At 39.1% G+C, this 22,417-nt stretch overlaps 1 protein-coding gene across 5 annotated transcripts in view; it reads right to left on the reverse strand.

Moving 5' to 3' along the window:
• The window catches only part of klhl29 (kelch like family member 29), a 434,041-nt gene that overhangs the window by 224,479 nt on the left and 187,145 nt on the right, over positions 1 to 22,417 (reverse strand). For all 5 annotated transcript variants that reach the window (XM_030128391.1, XM_030128389.1, XM_030128386.1 and 2 more), the window contains 2 exons: positions 19,132 to 19,279; positions 14,311 to 14,844 (listed from right to left, as the gene is read on the reverse strand). In XM_030128391.1, the coding sequence (XP_029984251.1) occupies positions 14,311 to 14,844; positions 19,132 to 19,279 (682 nt within the window). The remainder of the gene's footprint in view (positions 1 to 14,310; positions 14,845 to 19,131; positions 19,280 to 22,417) is intronic.

Genomic DNA, 22,417 nt, shown 5'->3' on the forward strand with positions numbered 1-22,417 from the left:
TGTTTTTATTCTATGTGTCCTCCTTCTTTCTCAATAACTGCCTTCACACGCTTCCTGAAACTTGCGCAAGTGTTCCTCAAATATTCGGGTGACAACTTCTCCCATTCTTTTTTAATAGTATCTTCCAGACTTTCTCCTAATAGTTTTGCTCATAGTCATTCTCTTCTTTACATTATAAACAGTCTTTATGGACACTCCAACTATTTTTGAAATCTCCTTTGGTGTGACGAGTGCATTCAGTAAATCACACACTCTTTGACGTTTGCTTTCCTGATTACTCATATGGGCAAAAGTTTGTGAAAAGGTATGGATAATAGTGTTAGGTATGATTATGACATCAATATATGTTTGGTTTCAAAACAATTGACGTAGTGCCTGCTGAGAAAAAACAAGTAAATCTTCATTGTAAATTTTGCTTCCCCACCCTGTAAGCTTCGATCACCAATATCTCGTCTATGAATGTAACGATATGAAAATTTCATATCACAGTTATTGTGACCAAAATTATCAAGGTATTGTTGAAATTGTGCTCAAAATGTTCAGAAAGTACTTATACACAACCTGAAATAATTTAACCAAGTTGTATTTTGAAAAAACAAAACAAAAAAAATAATAAAATAATTGGCACAATGTATTTTCTCTTGGCAGAAACATTCAAATATTAACCCTTAGTGGTCTGAGCCTATTTTGGCCATTTTCAGTACTTTTGATTTTGCCTTTATATACTACATACAGAAATGTTTACTATACCCATGTTTGGTATCTTTTTTCTTTCAGCACAACTTCATTCATATCAACTGCCTATTATTTTTTTCACTTTAACCTACAATATCAATACAAAGGGACAAAAAACACAAATCCGATTTGAAAAACGTATATAATTTATTGCATAAATAACACAAAGATGCGTAATGAACCTTTTCAAAGACTTTAAAAGTGAATATTGGTTCCAAATATTAGATATATAAAATTAAAATTGTAATAAATTAAAACTATACTCAAATATTTGACGTAAAAGCAGATCTTTACATAGGTGTTTTCTCCGGAAAAGTGCGGTAATCAAACCCAGTTATCATGATAATTACAATTTAAATGGTAATACTAACCATTGGCAATTTTACCGTGGTTTATCATTATACCAGTAATCATTACATCCCTAATCTCATCACGTCTTTGTTTGTTAACATAATGAGGCTCTAAATTTACAGAGAAAATTGAGAATGTGAGGAAACATCAACTGCAACTTAAAAAAAAAAAAAAGAAGCTGAGTAGGAGTAAATAAAAAAAAAAAAGTCTAAATGAAAATTCAATATTGTGGAAGACCGTACGTCCAACATAAGGAAAACTTAAGTAGTTGTGAAATGAAGGTAGCGGTGCAGGAAATGAACAGCAAATGACCAGTCATATAAAAGCATCAGAGGGAAAAAGAAAGATACATGGATGCTATTATTTGTTCAGCGAGTCCTGGAGAGGAGTATATCCCTGATGATGTGATGATGAATCTTAGATCTCATGCAAAAAAAAATACCTATTGAAATTTTCCAAAGAAGAGAGAGAAAATAAAAAAGATGCTCAAAGGTTAGATGCAGTATGTCTCCGAATGTCCCAACTGGTCTGTAGGCTCTCTAATATTAAAAACAGGCTTTGAGCTGTTATCTTTATCTTCTCTTGTTAATACAGAAGCTTTCCATAAAAACATTTGAAAGTGATGATAGTGCGTCGGTGGGTTTTAAGAACAGATTTCTTTTAATGAACATTTGGCGAATGAGGACCAGTTTGTAACTAGCATTTTGGGAAAGACTAATGGGTACAGTGAATACTGTAGCAGAATAAAGAATTTAATCAACACCATAATTCAGAGCTGCAGTCTTTAGCTACAAAAAACCTACTGTAAACTTAATAAGGCAATAGCATATTGCTGTTTCTGTACAGCTTCATGTTTTATCTTACTCTTAAGGGAGACGACTGAGCTTGGAGAGTGCACTACTACACTACAAAGATCTCATGATTGCAATTCAGACCATTATCATTTGTCTAAGTCACAGAAGAATTATACTTCACATGTTAAGCCTGTTGCTAACTCTGGAATAATGAGTTCGAGGAGAGGAGCCATTCCTGCTAATGTCTGGTCTTGTCATTAGTATTTATTGCATGCCCTGCATGCATTATCAAAGCCATTTAAAAGTTTCTGGGTAAGGAAAAAGTTTGACTACCCACTCAGATAAGTGTACACACCGTGAACATTAGCAAGTTAATACCGCTGAACTTCTGGATTTTTTGCTTAGATGTTGATGCACATCTGCTGCTGTTTTGGATACTGACTTTGCTCCCTGTTGCAATTATGCCTTCTCATTAGAGAGAAACATCCGCTATTGACTGGCTTCCTGGTAACATCTGCTGTGTTTACACACGGCCTCATTGATAATGCATTAACATCCATTTCATGGCTGATGTGTGGAATAACACATCGACATTTGACTCCTAGCAATTAATCTCATCATATTAGATAGTCTGTGACACAAGGTGTCTGAGATTGGGGCCCATTTGAGGTGTAACCTCCGTTCTCTGACACACATTACTTTACACATAAATCAATTTGCTCCCACATAACTGAGGCCAGTGGACTTTTCACGTATGCAAATGGCACTCTTCCAACCCGAGACCTCTGCTGAATACTCAATACACAATATTACAGCTCTAAGCAACTGTGTCTCACTTCATCAAAATCCAGAAAGACTCGACATACCCAAAAGTATTACAGCAAAGCAGACTATGAACTTTGATTCATCGAAGAAAAATAGTTCCGCTCTATAAAACCATACTCGAATAACAGCATTTTAAAGGCTAAATGTGTGATATTTTAACAGTGAAGGTGGGGATTACAAAGGAATACCCCTTTGCTCCACATTTAAGCATAGGTGATAATGGTGATGCACATTAATGCTGGATGCCATCTACCATAAAATTAAAAAAAAAAAAAAAAAACACCAAAAGGAAGTCCATTCTAAGCCACAAACATGGACGACTTTGTCAAAGGCAACCCATTTCCCTCCATAAAAGGCCCATTCTAGGGTGACAAAAACACGATGCTCATTTTCAGGTGATTATACACTAATTATACATTATTATATTCATTTTCGGAAATTAGATCCCCATAAAAGCCTCTTCTTACACACTGGACCTTTAAAAACACAAAATTATAGGCTTCTTGAGGATTTCTTTTTCGTTTTGAAAGAACAGAGAGGAAGACCGTTTCTGATTTGTTAAGTTTAGTGAATTACAACAATTTTGTGTGAATGTGTGTATTTTCTGATGCAGACTGAGAGCATTTCTACACAGACTGAAAGACAAAATTTCTTTAACAGCAGTAGTTCAAAGATACTGACCTTCTCTTGCAACCCTTACTTGGCCTTATAATAGCTGCAAGCAACGAAAACAAAATCACATCTCAACTGAAATTCAGCCCTGTGATATATTTTTGCCTTATTTTTTTCATGAAAGAATTATACCTAAACTAGAAAAGCACTCGGAGAGCGCAGACCTCCGCCAAGGCAGATCAGTCCCCCCCGATCACTAGGGCTGTAAGAAAATATCGGTTCTGCAATATATCGTGATATTTCATTTCATGATACTGTATCAATATTAAAAAGTACTGTATCGATATTTTTAGGTACTTATTTAAATTGAGATATGGCTGAGGTTCATGTGTTTGTTTTTCTTTTATTTCTACATTTACATGGGTATTTTACTCTGTTGTTTGTATATTATAAAAGTACTATTGTAATATTGCAGGTAACGCTTGTAGTTTTTTTAAAACTGATAACACTGTTTTGTTAAAAAATGGTTATTTCAATCACCCTAAAAGCACTTTTTACTGTCTGAGAGAAGCAGATGTTAGTTCTTTAGTTGCACAAAAACAATGTTCTGATGTTGGATGATTCACTATGCATTCATTTCACAACGAATAGAACATTAATATTTCAGCAGGATCTGAAACTGTAATGTCTAAACATAATTTTATTTATTTATTATTATTATTATTTATAACAAAATTCCATTTTTACAAAGGAAAGTTTTGTGATATAGTATTAAATCCTGTTCTGATCAAATAAAAATTTGTGTAGTATTTATGCATATTTCTGGTATAATTAAATTTTTCCAGGAAATATTCTCTTAGAAGAAGAAACAAAACAAACAAAAAATATTACCTTGTTAACAGTATCGTATTGCAATATATTGTATTGTGGTCCTAGTATTGTGATTTGTATGGTATCGCAAGATTCTTACCAATACACAGCCCTACTGATCACCAAAATTCAATCATTTATTCCTTGTGTCAGTATCAACATTTCCTGAAAATTTCATCAAAATCCATCCATAACTTTTTGAGTTATCTTGCTAACAGGCAAACCTTGATGAAAACGTAACCTCCACCATTCCTTGGCGGAGGTAATAACTACAAGCACCTGTGCTCCCTTATCAGTCCTTCCCTTGACAGCTCCGTCAGGATAAACTACACAACTGAACCTGTTAGTGTTTGTGTGTAGTGAAAATCACACCATAGTAGGTGTTGTATTGCAAATACTGTTGATTTAAATGAAGGGAAATCAATATTTGAAATGACATATTTAAGTTCCCAAACAGGGAGTTATGGTTCTGGATGAAGGAAGAAAAAAAGCAGGATTTTCATGGAAGGAGAGGAGACGGTCTGATTGTGTGTTTCAGGTGGAAAAAAGCCATCTGACACTTAGACCAACTGTCAAAGCCAAATGAGCTACTGGCATGACCGCACTTTTCCTCTTTAATCCTTTATTTTACATATGTCCGCTTTAAAAGTTCCACTGAGGCATTAACTGCTGGGAAAAAAAAGCACAGGCTATTAAAGAAATGGATAACAAACCCAGCATCAGAGGAGTAAAAAAAAAAACAAAAAAAGTAAGTAGGCGGAAAGAGAAGTTAAAAAAAAGCATGGAACAGGTGGCAGGTAGAGTGATGGAGGAGAGAGGGAGGAAAGGAAAGGAAAGGAAAGGAAAGGAAAGGAAAGGAAAGGAAAGGAAAGGAAAGGAAAGGAAAGGAAAGGAAAGGAAAGGAAAGGAAAGGAAAGGAAAGGAAAGAAAATTGAAGGAAGGCAAGGAAAGGAAAGTTGAAGAAAGGGAAGGAAAGGAAAGGAAAGGAAAGGAAAGGAAAGGAAAGGAAAGGAAAGGAAAGGAAAGGAAAGGAAAGGAAAGGAAAGGAAAGGAAAGGAAAGGAAGGAAAGGAAAGGAAAGGAAAGGAAAGGAAAAAAAGTTGAAGAAAGGAAAGGAAAGACAAGTTGAAGAAAGGAAAGGACAGGACAGGACAGGAAAGGAAAGGAAAGGAAAGGAAAGGAAAGGAAAGGACAGGAAAGGAAAGGAAAGGAAAGGATGCTATAAGTGAATATGGGAAGCAGCTACAACACAGCCAGTGTGACGTCAGAAGTGGGAGTGGAAGTGAGCGAAAGCAACAGACAGACAATTGCAGTGGTGAGGACAGGTGGGGTGGAGAGTATAGGCTGAGGAGAGGATGGAGGAGGGAGGGAGGCGTAGATACGGTGCCCCCTCCAGCGTGGCGGGGAGCCGGGCGGCTGCTCCTCGGCTGCAGTGCGTCTGTGATTATGCATGGAGCAGCCGGGCTGTCAGGCTCTGTGTCCTGTGACTGTGCCGCCACTGAGTTTTATCTTGAAATCCTGGTGATTAATGAAGCCGGTGCCGCGTTCTGCACGGAGGAGGTGGACGAGGAATGATCAATCTTAATGAGCTATCCGCCGTCCCTATATTAACTGTGGGGGGATATAATGTATGGGGCTCCTGGCGGGGCTCCTCTCCTTTAAAATACGATAACGAGGGAGAGGAAGAACGAGGGTGAGCAGCTTTCTTTCCTCAGCTTATGATACACTGCCGCTGCTCACCTCACACCTACCCCCCCCCCCCTCCCCAAAACCCCCAACCCCACCTCTTTTTTCGTTTTGCTCCCTCCTGAGAGCCTGAGCTGTAGTAGAAACAGTTAGACATCTCAATGGAAGCCATCCTTAGCAAAGTTAAAGAGACAGTGTCAGGTAGCTGCTCAGATCCATGTGCACAGAGGCACAGCGGTCTCCACACCACTCCTGCAATTCTAAAATGAGATGTTTGAGTCAATATCATTAATATGTAGGCCCCATATGGACTCATATGCCAAGGTTACTCATAATCATATCACCGAGCTACCGCATGTATTCATTTAACATAATCACCTGCACATACTGAGTCCACAATGATTGGAATAAATTTCACCCTTATTAATAATTTGTAACATTCCTAGGTCTTCGGAATTTCATTTTGGCTTTTCACTAGAGCTACCAGGAATTAAGAAATACTATCAGAAAAAAAAAAAAAAAAAAAAAAAAAAACTACTTGAAAATCCATGCATTTCTTATTCGAAGTTAAGCCTGTTTTGGAGTCATAATAACCCTAGTTCTGCTTTAGCTAATCCTGATGTGGATAGCTTTAAGATAATCGGCGAGCACAACACCGCAGTGCCTTTAATTAATTTGACATTGCTTATTCCACAGATGCTGATCCTAGGCAGCATATTGGAAAAAAAACCCAGGAACTCTAGAAACAGTATTATATTTGTCTCGGTGATACATTTGCAAGGAGGATGTAGTGCGGGTCCTCTGCACTCTAGCAAATAAAACACAGAGATACAGTAGAGATGGAGAAAGAGCGAGAAAAGGAAAGGGGAGGGTTTAATTAATGTGCTTGCTGTGATTAATGGTCTCAGTGTGGCTATCACAAACTGGCTGTGTTTTTAATAACTGGTTTGAACAGCCTGTCACACCAGCAGTAAATTCATGTGGTTGAATTTAAATTAATATTCACGCAACACTAATAATGCTCCTAATATAGAACTAATACGCTGTACGTCTCATTGATAACTGGAGCTTCTTTTGCTAATCTAGAAAATATCTTCACTTTCAACTAAAAACACAGTCTTGATGCTTTGTGGGATGTCAAATATCCTCAGATCAGCAGTGGAATCACACACCTCCTGCCTCTATATACGGTTACACCAGTTACTCACTGCTGATCTATAATTTCAATAATACATGACAGAACCTAAAAGCGCAGAATACTTATTTAAGATCTTACAGAGTAAAGTTTATAGAGGGCAGATAAGGAAGATGAAATGGTCGCAGTAGGGAAAAGGTGAGGCGGATGTGCTGCGCCGGTCTCGTCGTAGCGAACTACAACACTGATCTTAACTCAGCCAGGCATCTTAATTGCATACACTAGCTGCTCCAGAGCTGCTCGGTCCCCAGATGATTGCTGATGTGAGCTGACTGGAAGATGAACTTCCTGGGCTGAGAGGAGGTTGGGTGTTGCCGGGTGTGTGCGACAAAGATAAAGAACATGTGCGATGGTCTTGCTTTGCTTTGCTTTACTTACGTGCGTTTGTTTATTCGTCGTCTGCGTACACGGTATGCGCGACTCAGGTGTGTGTGCATGAGAAAGAGCATACTGGTCAAGGCTAGTGAGGTGAAAATAAGCATTTAAATGAAGTTTGACATGAGAAGAGAGGCAAAGAGCTGCAGTACATTCTCAGTGTGGCAGCAGGTGGCCTGACAGATCCTTCTGTGACCCCAAACTTCAATCTGAACCGAGGCTTCCAACACATGCGGCGACTCTACTTCACCGGCTCCTTATTTTTAGAACTGCCTTCAGTGTCGCTGTGTGTGCTGCACGGTCACAACAAACGGTAGCTGCTAACAGTCACCTCGTTCCTCAGTTCACGCTGAGCTTGAAAAACATCACAAAGATCATTTGAGTGGCTCGGGTAACAGTTGAAACCTTTAGATATATGAAAATAATGACTTCCCTTTTGATATTAATGTGTTTTTTATTCGTGAGCTGCTTTTAAATAGTGCTCAATCACGTTTGCAGTGAGCGAGTTCGTCCCTGCTGAGCTCGGCACTAGCTTCCCTTGGCTGATATTCATCAGGACAGCCATCGATTTTAATGACTTGGTCAATAGACACACACAGACTCTGCTCTCAGCATCTCCCCTTCTCTCATGTTTTTTTTTCTTCTAACATCAGTTCCTCCTGTGTCTGCTTCTGTTTTTTTTTTTTTACTGCCCAATCTAACAACAATATCAGTCATCCTGTACTCTAACATTTCAAAAAATGTACAGTTTATGTTTGCTGTGGCTGGTGTTGGAGTTACATCTGTGGGCTTATTATTGTAGAGGCATGGTTAGATTCTGTGTTTATTGTGATAAAAAAAAAAAAAAAAAATCCACAGGAGTGAAAAACAAAAGGAAGACACTAAAAGCGAGCACAGAGTGGGCGGTGTGAAGGCAATTATCAATTGGCATGAAGGTGTGGAGTTTGATTGTACTCTATGACAGGAAGGCATTGTGATGAGCCCTGCTGTGGATGTAAAAACCAGGAGGGTAGATCACAGCCTGGTGACTGGCATTCCACAGCGGGCGGTTAGGTTAAAGCTGCACCAACCTGCGCTGTGAATCTTTGTGCACACTCAGGCAGACACACATACCAGATAAACATAGACATTCGCAGACATATAACCTACCATACTGTAAACAGAAATACAGAAAAATACCTAGACAGACGCCCATTCAGACACACAAACACACACACACACACACACACACACATGCAGAGAGGAGCATAGTTGTTGATGTGCCCACTGATGCAGAGCGAAGACAAATTGCTCCCTTTGAAGGCAAAGCCAAATCAAACACAGAGTGTGATTTCTGTCACTGTGGTGTTTGGCTTTAAGGCTGTGAGGCTGACATCTGACAAAACATCCACGCAGTCACACCCAAGAAGTTGTGCACCCGTGCGACCCCCATACACACATGTCGACACATACGCAGTGGCCTGTTGTGCGGCTGGATTAAGGAGGAAGAGCCTTGTCAGCTCCTCCAAAATCCAGGCCTTTGCCATCAAAAGCCACAAAAACCTCCTCTGCTCATCAGTGCTTACTAGCATTGTGTCTTGAGGCTCGAAACCTTTTTATATAGCAACACAATCACTTCTGTAGTGGCTTCGGCATTTAATCGTTTTTGTTCAGGGGACAATATGTGCAAACATGACCAGGATTTAGTCGTTTAGTCTGTCAATGTTTAAATGTGAAAAAATGGTCAAATTACAGGGCTGGATGTGACCACCAAGTTCCCAAATTGATTGAATTCGGTCTTGATTCATTTTGGGATATTGCAGCTACAATATCCATTTCATTTGGATTTGAATGTGATTCTTAAAGAAATAATGGTATAAACTGTAGAAAGTAACCCAGTGTGTTATTAAATAAATTACACGGGGTTACAAAAAAATGTTTTTTGCAAGTTGTCTAGGTTTTTTCAACTGAATTAGGACCATTTTGCACCGCTAAATCCAAAAATGACATCTGTTTTTCTCAATCAGGTCAGGTTTTTTTGCTAATTTGATTTTGAAAAATTTGATCTTCTCACAAAATTGATTACATTTTTGTGACTTTATCAGTTGATTTTTTTATATAGTTCTCACCCAAAATAGATTTTTCAAGAGAAAAAAAATCATTTTCTAACAGGATGTATTTAAGTGTTACAAACTGTAGCAGAATACATCAGCCTTATTTTTGCAAGATCTTCTAGTCGAAGCCATTTCATTCACCTGTAATATTAAAAAAAAAACCATTAATCATAAATTGGCAAAAGTAAAATCTTCAGAACTTGTTTATTGCAAGAAATATGAAAGAATTTTGTATCATATGATGTGAAAATGCCCATAAATGTAAGCAAAAATGTTAAAAAGCCAATATGTAGCATAGTTCAGAAAGTTGACCTGATTGAGCAAAATTAATGTGATTTTTGGATTCAGCACACCAAAATCATCCTAAATCAGCTCAAAAAACTTAAACAATAAATTTGTTGCTGACCAGTGTTATCAATCAATCAAATTTTATTTATATAGCACCAAATCATAACAAAAGTTATCTCATGACACATTACATATTGAGCCGGTCGAAACCAGACTCTCAAGCCAATTTACAGAAACCCAACAGAATCCTCCAGGAGCAAACACTTGTAATTGGTGACAGTGGTGAGGAAAAACTATTATAAATATTAATGCTTTCTGCTGAGTTGGTGCTCCCAGTTATTAAATGTTCATTTTTCTTTTGTGTTTAGGATGGGCAAACTTAATGTTAGGTTATGTTTATTGGTTGTTTGAGTTGATGGACTGATTGATTCACGGACAGACCAGCTGTCTGATATCATTTGTGAGCATGTTTAATAAAAGCCTGGCACCTGCAGCTGAGTTCAGTTGTTTGTATGTGTCCTGGGAAAAAGCAGAAAGTTTTTCAGTATATTCTTTTATCCTTGTTTTCAGTGTTTGATCTTCAAACTTTTGGATTCACAATGCTGTGCCGCTGCATAGCCCAACTGTCAACACTTTCATTACAGGGGTTATATGTGGTGTTTTTAAAACAAAATATTCAAAATTACCTTAAGAACCATTAGAGTGTTTAGAATAAAGGGCTCTGAAGTTCTGCCGAAGATAAAGAACTGAATTTATTTACACCAACCGGAGGATATATATGGCCACTAAAGGGAGCAGTGAGTCACTCTGCTGGTCTCCCATGGTGAAGAAAACTAACACCAAGGGGCTTTTCATCAAATTGTCAGAAAGTGACAAGTTGAGAACCACTAAGAAACAACTTTTTTTAACTTTTAGAGTCAAATAAAATGACAAAGTGATAATAACTAGAAGTACTGTTGTTGTTTTCACCAATGGACACAGCTTTAAATGAAAAGAATGGAGTTTGATGATGAAATCACAGCGTTTCCTCTACACAAGTGAGTTTGATTGAGGGTTTGAATATGTAAAGTTATTAAATGATGTTTTTATCGTTGCTAAATTGGCTGTTTATTGATCCATGGTTTGGATTAAACTGATAGTTCTGACCTTGCTTAGACAATTCCAAACAACACAAACTGTACAGAAAACAGAGCCAAGCAAACAGAGCTATAATGTAAACTATCAATGCAGCATGTGAAAATTATAAGACAGTGGTTATTTCAGCCGACTGTCAAAATAACCAGATATAAGTTTAAATTTAATGAAGAAAACTTGATGACACCATAAAACAGATGTGTGTAAACAATGAGCTTTACACCTTATTCAGTGAGTGTTAGAGTCTGTGGATATATAGCACTGATTTGCTGGTGGTTTTGGTAACCTTAAGTATGATTTTGTATGTGACTTCCTCCTACTGTAACAGTCTGGAATATCAATACTACATAGAACCACTTTAATCCTGTAAAGCCTGAACCATTAAATCATTGACAGAAAATTCCAGTTCTTTGAAACTGGAGCTTTTATTCGTCCTCATTGGTTTTCAAATATCAATTTCCATGTATGAGTTTCAATTTTGTATCACATTTGATACGTGAGGTCTCAATGTTCAAATAATATTATTTTTGAATAAACAAAAGCATAATATAACACAAACATGTCTAACAAATTGGTAATTCATTTTCAAAACTGGCAAAGTTCTGCCTCCTTCCTCATTAATGACAATCTTGTAGTGTCACTGGAAAGGCCTCTGGTGAATGAATTCCTCCCCCAGAGTGGATTATCTGTGTATTGCATGTATCTAACTGTATACATCAGGTTTTTCAAGAAAAAAATATCACACTGATTATGTAGAGGGCTTCAAAACTCATGTATCAAATATGATACGTTTGGTGTTATAGGGCTAAAATGTAATATTATACCTTGATCTTGGCATTTGTTTTGTTGGTTCTCCTACATGATATGACAGGACTACATACAACCCCTTTAAAACTTACCCCAAAACAGTTATATTGATTAACTTCTTCTTCAACACCATCAGAAATTTGTCAATTAATGTTGTATTTACTGAGGAGGTGACTAATAAAGCTCAAGCAAGGAAAGGACACTAAAAAAACTATCTACTGATATTAGGTAATTCAAATGATGAACAATGTGAATCTAAAACTGATTTTAAAATGACTGCATTGGACTTCCTCATTTTGCAGGACCTCCATCAGCATGATAAACCGCCTGTGCTGCACTTTATATGAGGGAAAGCACAGTGTGACAGTTATTTTATTGCATTTCTCCAATATATCTTGCTTGGAAACAAAATAAAGCTGGTGTGTTTGTGAGAAACCAGAAAAAAAAAAAAAAAAGTAGACAAACGTGGCATCTCTCTCCATCTTTATGGATGCAGCCACCTCCTCGATTTTGTGTCAAATACCTCTAACCCTCAGTCTCTGCTCTGGTATCATATTTGCCAGCTTTCTTACCCGCGCAAGTCAGGACTGGAGATATACTTTCATTACAGTGGAATATTTCTATGTTTATTGTGTCTAAGCAAGAGAAATTCAGGTCAAAATCAAGTGAGCAGATTGCTGACAGCATAAGCTTCCATCATCTGTCCATATTTTACCACCAAGTCACTACAGGAGGACAGTAGGTACGGTTGCCACATTGCTATGCAGCGTTAATTGATTTAAAACAGAGCACATAAGACTTGTGGGAGCTTGGGATTTGTGAGTTCTTAGAATGAACGAGAAAGTAGAATGAAGGAAGGGAGGGAGGGAACACGAGAGAAGGCAGGAAGTGACAGATAATCGGAAGGACAGAAAAGCACTGGGTGAAGGACGGCAGCGGGCCGAATCTGAGGGCATTTGTGGTGGCATTGTTGGGATTACGGCTACGAAGCTAAGTGCTCTTGTCAGCAGCGAGGTCTGTCTCACTGCTCGAGAGATGTCAGAGCTGCTAATTTACCGGTGTTTTACCCATTTCCACTGTCCTTGTGATATTACCCAATGTCATGCTTACTAATGTCTCTTTAAAGTCAAGCAGGGATGAAAAACAGCTAATATGGTTGAAGAGACATGAAACTCAAGTACCTCTATTTCTAGTTTAACCTTCTTGGAGACCTTTACAAGATTTCAATGCTGAATGTTTTCCTAGAAACTGACACAAGGATGTGTTCCCGACTGCATTTTAAAGTAGAGCTGCTGAAAAACTGGCATGAGACAAACTGAGCAAATAAACTGTTATTATTTTAACATTAATAACAGAGATGCCATTATGATGTGTCTTTGAAAAACACAGCTTCATAAACACTGTTAATCCCATTTAAACCCCATTTTTCTTGGCCTGTTAGAAGGGGGTCAATAAATTTTGACACAAACGTGATTAATGAATTGAGACCGTCTATTCAGCATGGCAGAAGCTAAAAGCCTCTAATTTGATAGAGACCGGACCAATCCGACGAGCCTGTCTAATTATCTATTTCCAATTCTACCTGCAGCCTCATTTCAATGTATTGCAGGCAGCCCCCAAAATAATTGCTTTTTGCAATCTACAAGTTCATTTGCACACATTTTATTGATCAAAATGAGTCAGGAAAAAGAAAACAATCTGAACCTAAATTAAAAGCTTCATTAAATGTGAAAATTGGTTGGGGAATTGCGAACATCTGTTTCTAGCGCCCTGCGTCATAAACTCCAAGGTTAAACCAAACACCAATTTATGGCTCGCAGACTCCGGCATCAGCCAGCGCTGTGAAGCACCTTCACAAACACAGTACAAGTCAACAAGGCTTCAAAAGATTTGAAATAGACGAGAGGGCAAGGACTGAAAAGCCTTTTCCTGTCTTGCGTTCACTAGGTCTTGTGAGTACTGCAACGAAGAGTGGTCAAATGATAAACCTGACAACCTGACGGACCCATTTCAGAGCGTCAACGTACAGATCCTGGTATTGAATAACAGTCTGAGATCAGGACAACATGTTCTTATTTCCTATAAATCCACACTAGGCAGTGTTACATGGGTTTAGAAGAGGCTGTCTCGCTGCCGTTTCAGGTGCACCTCTGTTCTCTGTGACCTTGGAGCAGCTTTCAAGTGAATTGGCTCGGGTTGCAAGTTGTATTTTAACAACTCCTTGCTTGAGCGTTTGCAGCCTTGTTTATGACTGTTGGCATCCGAAACCTCTCTGGTATACAGACAGAGGGCAAGGGCCTGTGTGTTTCATTCCAGCTTGGTCCGCATAAGGGTGGTCACAACAGAGGGCTTAGAGAACAGTGATTTAATACCTAACACCTCTCCAACACCCCAGCTTCAATACACTTTTGAGATTTGGTTTAGTAGCTGAACAGAAAGGCTTTGATTTAGCCTTTAAAAGTAAGTAATGACAGGTTCCTTATCGCATACTGATTCTGAAAACTTTCCTCCAAACTGTGCAGGGTGCATCAGCTGTTTCTTCTTACCTTTAGGATGTCCCGGGTCACTGAACTCGTACTTCCCCATTCCGACCGTCCGGAGCATTTGTAGCCCATTAGGTCCGTCCTGATTGTCTGCAGCTGTGAGCTGGGCCTGTGCTGCCGCTGCCTGTCCATTGGTCAGAGGGAGAGCAGGGGGCTGGATGAGGGCGTGGCCAGGGTGGGAGGTTAAATGGCCGTTTCCCATCACACTGTGAGGGTTTGGATGAACCACCTGGTTGGCCTGGGCAGTGAGGGCGGACGGTGTGACCGTAGGCTGAGCGGAGGGGTACGGAGGTTGACTGGGCATGCTCAGAACCATGGAGGGCGGCTGCTGGGTGGACTGTGGCGTCAGCTGGAAGTGGGCGGTCATGAGGGGGTGCTGTGGGGGCACTGGTGTCTGGATGGATGGGGTTACTCCTATGATGGGGGACTGCGCCGTCACACTGTGGTTGAAGGAAGGTGGCTGGGGGAGGGTGTAGGTGTGGGGAAGGAGGCTGGGCTGGCTCACCGCTGCTACCGGTGCCACCCATGTTGGACCCCCTAGACAAGCAGAGAGAAAAAGATAAAGGACACTTAATTAAGTCAATACATCATGATATATCAGAGTTAAGACAATTGTAAATATGTACTGCAAGAGTTTAACATGAGTTTAGAGAAGTGAAACTTAGGTTATGTAGTCGCAGTCGCTGTGGCTGCTCTGGATTCTATTCTTATAAACTAAAACCCATCACTCCACACACTATGTTTTATCGTTCTATTTCGCCAAATAAACCTGGACTTCAAGCCTCTAAAAACTAATTCAACAAGACGCAGGACAACAAAACATGAGGGCATGTTAAATGTACCTAAATACATTTATTTGGTCAAAAATAATATGTTTTAACCCATACAGACCCAAACAACCACTGGCAACCAAAATCATCTACCAATATAAAATGTTTAATAATTTCTGATCCATTAAACCTATTAATACACTTAAATAATTGGTGTAAAATACAGTTTGTCATCTTTTCATGGTTATCAGATATGACCCATATGGACGTTCAGAGGCTCTGTAGTGAACGTGGCAACACCGTCATCTTCTACAACATTGATTCACCAGAAAAACCCATGGAATTGGATCAATGACAGTGCATGGAGACCCTGGGATTATGTTCAGTTATTGATAAATTTTGTTGAAAAAGTCACGTTTTCTTCATTGCTCTCTGTTTCTGATATTATGACAAGTAATTTTAATCTGAGCTTGTATGAACATCTACATGATCAGTGAAATAAACATGGTAAAATACCTGATTTTTATTGAAGAAACAAAAGACAGAGGATAATATTATAATAAATGGTGATAAATCACTTAAAATAGGAAAAAATAATTTGGGAACTGCTGCAAAAGTAGCACTGGGTCTTTAGGGGTTAACGTATAATACATGCCTAAAATAAATGTTTATGTTCAATTGAAATCGAAAAGACTGGTTTACCTATTCAAGACGAAACTAAAATGTGAAGTGGAAATGACAGCAAAATGCTCAGGATTGATTATTTATGCATTGGGAATTGGGGTGCAATAGTTCCTCAGTTTTGGGTCTCCAAAGAAAAACATTTAGGAAAAAATCTTGTAGACTTATGCCAGATGACTATATGTATATTTTGTGACAGTAAGAGGATGTTTACTGTTTCATATCATCATTTATTTCACTGGGTTGCAGATCAGCCAGTATATTTTATACACAGGTATATTTTGTTGTTTTTGATGACACTTTGTGTTCTTCTACACTGTGCAGATGCAGGCAGGAAATTTGCATGAAGGCAATGTTTTATCATGCAATACATGCATAAATAAATGTTTATGTTCAAGTGAGTGAGTGAATGTGACGCAGAACAAACAGAAGGACTTGGACCAAAGGATACACAACTAGGAGCTTAGATAGCTTACATAGGGGCTCCCTCTGTCCTGGTTGAGGTATGAAAAGTAAAATGTTATTTTCTTGTTAAATTTTATATATTCATATTGTCAGCCTTATTTTGATGCTTAGAGCTTTTGATGTGGTCATTTCAAACCAACCGCACACTGAATTTACATAAAAGTGTTTTGTTGTTATCGTCATAAGAGATACAGATACACATATCAGGATGTGACTTTTGCTCATATTACTGCCCTGCTGCACACCTGTTTGGGGTATTTAAATAAGCTGTAAACAAAGAACAGATCCATGGGCAGAGTTAGATGAAAACAAAGGGACAGAAAACAGCATGAGAGGACAGAAGACAGACTTCAGCTTAAGTCTGTTCCTCTCTATTCTACAACTGTTCATGGTGTGTCGTTCCACTCTGGTCCAAGTTTGTTTTTGACTTGAGACATAATGTCAAACACAAACTATTTGAAATGATGTACAGATCCATGCCCAAGATCAACATCATAATGAGATTATGAGATTTATTTTACTACAACGTGAACAACTGTTATTCTGAATGCGAAGGCATATATGCAACAGTCGGCACTATTATCTGTGTAGGAGTCTGTGTTTACACAGATACTGGGAGCCAATCATTTCTCTAGCCTGAGGCGTTAGATGCTGAGGGTGTGCTGGGAAAACGCAACCATATTGGACCTGAATTCTGCCTTCCTCTCTCCCTCATGTTCTCCTCCATCCCCATCTATAGCTCCTCCAGCTATGGTCCAAACTCTAAAAATAGCGAACCAGTCTGCCAGAGGGCCAAAGGCTAAATCACAGCATGCAAAAAGCTAAAGAAAAAAAGAAGGCCACATTATTCATGGTACTAGACCTTCTGATATAATAGTCTGGGCAGAGATGGAGAGGAAAAGGGTGATAAAGATAGATGGCAAGAAAAAATGAGGGAGAGGGTGGGAATAAAAGACTCCAGAGGCCAGTTCAGTTCATAATTCACATGTCATTGAACTAATGGCACAAATGCTGTATTGTACTCGTCCTCTTTATAGTTGATCTAGATAAAGGAATCAAATGGTTTGGAATAATCATTCCACATATTTTCAAGTTTCAAGGTTTTGCTACAATGACAGTATTGATTAGAATTGGATTTAACTGTCCACCAGTCTTATGCTTCTGTCTTTAACATGTCCTAAGTATTAAGAAAAAAAATATACATATGATTATTGGTGAAGAAGAAATGGAATTTCATTATCATGGCCCAATGTTTACCTATAGAGTAGGTAAAGTAAATTGCTGCATTTTCACAGTTTGTATTTATTCCACAATTTCCCCGAGTCTAACGCACAACATCAAACTATTTCTAAAGAATCACTTTTGTACAAAAATAAAACAAAAGCGGAAGCAAAACTTTTTTCTCAAAGACAAACTTTCCTTAACAGACACAACAGTGAAGCTTCCGTTGAAAGAAACCGTTGATTAATTCTGGCACAGTTGGCAGAGAACTTTCTGGCAACACAGTTCAGTGAAGTGTGGAGAGAAGCTGACTTCTTTGCGAATGCCAGTCACAGTTTGGAATAGCGCACACACGCAAATCAATATGCAACACTATGCTCGGATTTGAGTGTCATATGCGACAACGCGCTGGGTCGGTGACATCTCACTCTCTTTGCGTTTCACTCTGCGCTGTAGAGTGTAGGAGCTGGTGTGGGTGTGGGAGCCTGGGTGGCCAGTGGATGGGGCAAAGACTGAAGCCTTGTTCACTTGCACACAATAATAAGTACTTTGCAACTTCACGGCCAATTCAGCCGGTCCCTCAGTGCACAGCAGGGGGCTGTGGCCGCTCAGCAGGTGGGCTCAAAACGGCAGGAGGCAAACCAGGAGCTTCATACTCTCCAAACAAAACTGCATACTTCCACCCTGAGAGCACTAGGAATGGTTTCTCTTGGGTAACGGATGTGTTTTAATTATTAATCCATCATCAATCTATATGGAAGATATTTGAATTATAAGTAGGTAAAGGCAGTAGCAGGGGTTGGAACTGTATAATCTGTGCCAGCTAATCACATTCTGAGCAAAACGCTGTGTTCCCATTGAGTGGCAGCTGTCTGCAATCTGGATGCAGAATTTCCAGTGGAACAAGCTCCGTGCCAGTATTATTCTTAAATGAGACACATTTGCGATGAGCAGGAGGCAGAGGCCAGCAGAGCAATGGAAGGAAATTAACTGCTCTAGGGCAGAGCCATTCTGGGTGAGTTCATTACAATAAGAGTAAAAACTTCAGCGTCGGCTTAACTCGTTAATGTCAGGTTGGCGCTCTGCCGCTTATTGCTTTGTACGCATTTGGAAAATTACACGAAGAGAATAAGGTCGACATCTAAATTAGACCTAGTGGAGAACATTTGGAGGACTTTGAGATTTTAAACTGAATTGGCATCAGTCAGTGACACAATAACATTAACAAGGACAATAAAATGAGAACAGTATGATATTGGTAGAAACTGGAAAGCCCCTGTTGAGACATTGTATGGATTTATATTCATTAAATTTCCTGATATCCTACTGACTTTTCTCAATGATCTGCATAATTAGGGTGCCTCATGTAAAGTTGGTGTTTGTGTCATGTATATTATGCATGATTGCTTATGTAAACTATGCATGTTGCAGGGGCAAGCATGTATTTTATGTGGGGCAAGGCAGCCAAGATGCTTCATTAGCATTGGATAGTGTAGCTGCCCTGAGCTGTGTGGGGTGTAGCACATAAGCTTGTGTGCATCTGTATAGTCCGTGGGCATGCATTTATTTTGGTGTATGAAGACTTAGCGGTGATGTAACATAATTGCAAACTTACATTAGTGACAGAATATACACACTGGTTCAGATGTTAGTAAATGTCTGTGTGGGTGGGTGACTGCTTTATTACCAGTGGGCTCGCTGTCTCGATGTTGCTTGGCAGGGGGCTCATCTGTATCCCAGGGTGTGAGCTGGTTGATGGGCGTCTGTCCCCACCTCACCCCCGGGGCCAGCAGCAGTCCTGGAGTCTGACTGTCGCCAGGAGACAGACCAGAAACCTGCAACACACAGCAAAGGCAAAGCCACTCATTAGCAACTAATACACTAAACAGGAACGACGGTGTGCTCTGATCTTTACATCCAAGCTAAGGATTAAATACAATATTTAAACATGTTTTCATTTTTAAATAAAAAAAAACAACAATTCAGAGCGATGTGAACTATACGTTAGGGTCTTGAAGTGAAGCTGTACTTGAAAATGAATGAGTGCTGATTACAGTCTATATGAAAAAGGACCAAAGGGGATAATGTTTAGTCAAATTCAAGAGTCTTTCAAGAAAAAACAGTGTTTCCTTTTTATATACTTCACATACATTGTTATATATAAGTAGCCTTCTAGTGTGGACTCTCCCCCATTGATATTTTGTTTATTTTAATTTTGCAATGAATTAAACATTGTGTTCAGTCAAGTGAGATAACAGAATTCTGAACACAAATATGACAGAGTAAACAGAAGTAACAGCCTTTTTCAGAGACGACAAAAGCAGAATGTAATTTCGCAAAAGAAAATGAAAAGCTAGGTGACAATACATGTTGGGTTAAATCCAATGCAACTTTCACCAAACCAAACTAAGAGCTGCCTGAGCCTTTCTTTGTACCCACATCTCTAATATTTTTGCCCTAGTATGGGAGTAAGAAATGTTATCAGGCAACCCCAGGCTGATGAAAACACAGGGTCAATCACCACTGGACCCCGGAGCAATATTCGCCTCTCCCTATCTGCAGTTTGGACGCTTGGTCTAACAATCAGGCAGTGAGAGGGCAGAGCCAAACCCCAGTCCCCCCTGCTAACCCCAGCCAGCGTCCCAAGTTAATAGAAAAGACCTGGTCACTGGGCCTCTCATGTGTCCTCTTGGCTGATCCCTCCATTCCTCCTTCCATCCCTCGATTCCATTATCCCCCCCTGACCCCGTGTCCACTTCATCAAGCATGCCATCATGCATTCCAACAGCTGTGTCGACAAAGCCTATTTCACTGCACTACAACCAAAATGCAACCCCGGCAACTAGGATCACAGGGAATTCATTTGCAGTTTTGCATATCACACAGATCTCATTTTGGGAGAGTTTGCTTCCATGCTTTAAGACATGACACAGCACTGACGCTGCACAACATCTGCCATGTAATGCAGACGTGCAGCTGCACAATAGCAGACAAGTTCAATGTGTGTCACTTGCTGGATAAATCCATGCTGAAAGTTATCTGACAGTTTGTAAATGCTGGGGGCAAAAGAAGAAGAAAAAAAACAGTGAAAGCAAACATCTCCAGGTAAAGTAGAAAACAGAGTGATGGAGTGAGAGAATGAAGCTGGGTTTAGGGGGAGACAGGCTGTCAGGTCTTTTTTGTCCGGCTCAACCTGTCGACTTCAGACAAGAGAAAACTGAAATGGTTTACTCAGAGAATGCCCAAAGCGATCAATTCCATCTTAGAGCCCTGGAGACTCTGGGAGCTAAAATCTTGACCATTTCCAAGATGAAGAGTTGCTTTCTACAGCCCGCTATTTGTTTTAATGAGCATGTTTGTCCTCCCCCACTACTCTATGTGCTTTATTGTACTCCTCTCCAGCCATGCTTTACCTTCCCCTACATGCACCAACTCATCATTAACTCACAACCCTGACTCTTACTTTCCTTTAGCCTTGCACCTGCCTCATAATATACTCTCATTAATACTCCCACCCATTTACCCCAAAACATAAAAAAACAGGAAAAATCTCTGCTGAAAAGCAATCCATCTGTCACAGTTTTAGTGCGCTAGGAAAAAAAAGGAGAAAAAAAAAGGTTCTTAGTCAGCGCCATCACATTGACAGCATATCAGCCAGGCTTGGGAACAATCCTGACTTGAAAATGATCAAGGTTAGATAGGAAATACACACAAAAACATATACACACTGTGGCAACACAAGCGTGTATGTACACACAGCAGGTGAAAATACATGCGCACACACACACACATATACATACATATATATATATATATATATATATATATATATATATATATATATATATATATACACAGAAGCCAAAAGATATCAGACGGGATGTTTATTAAGATGGTAGACTGCTGCAGGCAGGCAGGAAGGTACTGTAGGTTCTGGGACAGCGCCTGCCATTTTCTCTCAATTTTATTTGCTCTTCCCATTTCTAGTCCCCTCCTCCCTGGCCACCCATTATCACCGGGCAGCAGATGGTTTCCTCTGACTCGACAAAAACCATGCTGGAGAGAAGGAGGGGAGCCAGATAAATAATTTTGAGTCGTGCCAAGCCATTCTGTGTTTGTTGTCAAGCTGGCTAGGGATTTTTTTTTTTTTTTTTTAAGTCTGCATACACATGGTTGTTACATATGGACTGTATACTGTATTTCCGGAATATGGCACTAAATCTTCCTAGCACACACACACACAAATGTAATAACATGCTTGAGTACACCTGCATGCTTTTGACACAAACTGCAACTACATTAAAGGTGTTCTTCCACACCAGCTAGAGGACATTATAAATAATACATAGTTCAACATGTATTTGCAGAATATAGCTACAATAAATCCCTACATTTCATTTTCATTAACTTGTCAAATGCAGTACTCATAAATTGATTTGTTCTCTATAATATGTCATTAAATGGCAAAATGATTGACACGCGCGCCTTGAGCCAAAGGCGACCTAAAGGGTTTATTTCAGACATTCAAGAACAGCAGAACTAATTTCTGATGGTTTTTCCATGAAAAATTAATAGTTCATCACTTACAGAGAGCTTATTACCAGCTTTTTTTGTGAATCACCCAATAAATTATGAGACAAATAGTTACAGGTACAGTGCAAAACATAAGGGCATTAACATAACACAAAATTTACATAGGAAATATAGATGCTATTGCCTGTAACTTCACTAGAAAATATGATTCTAAAATAGTAAATTGCAATAAAATAAACATCAAAGTACATCTTTATCCATCCATGCTGCCCTGCTAAGTCTATAAGTATTTTCAAGACTTTTTCATTAGGCATTGATGAATAATTACACATTTTTAATACTTCGTACTGTATATATAACTTATTTTAACTATTTTATTTCAGGATACATTTGTTAATTGATGAAATCTATTTTTTTTTATTCTATGGATACGTTTGCAC

This window comes from Sphaeramia orbicularis, chromosome 24, assembly GCF_902148855.1.
Source record: "Sphaeramia orbicularis chromosome 24, fSphaOr1.1, whole genome shotgun sequence".
NCBI classification, from domain to species: Eukaryota; Metazoa; Chordata; class Actinopteri; order Kurtiformes; family Apogonidae; genus Sphaeramia; species Sphaeramia orbicularis.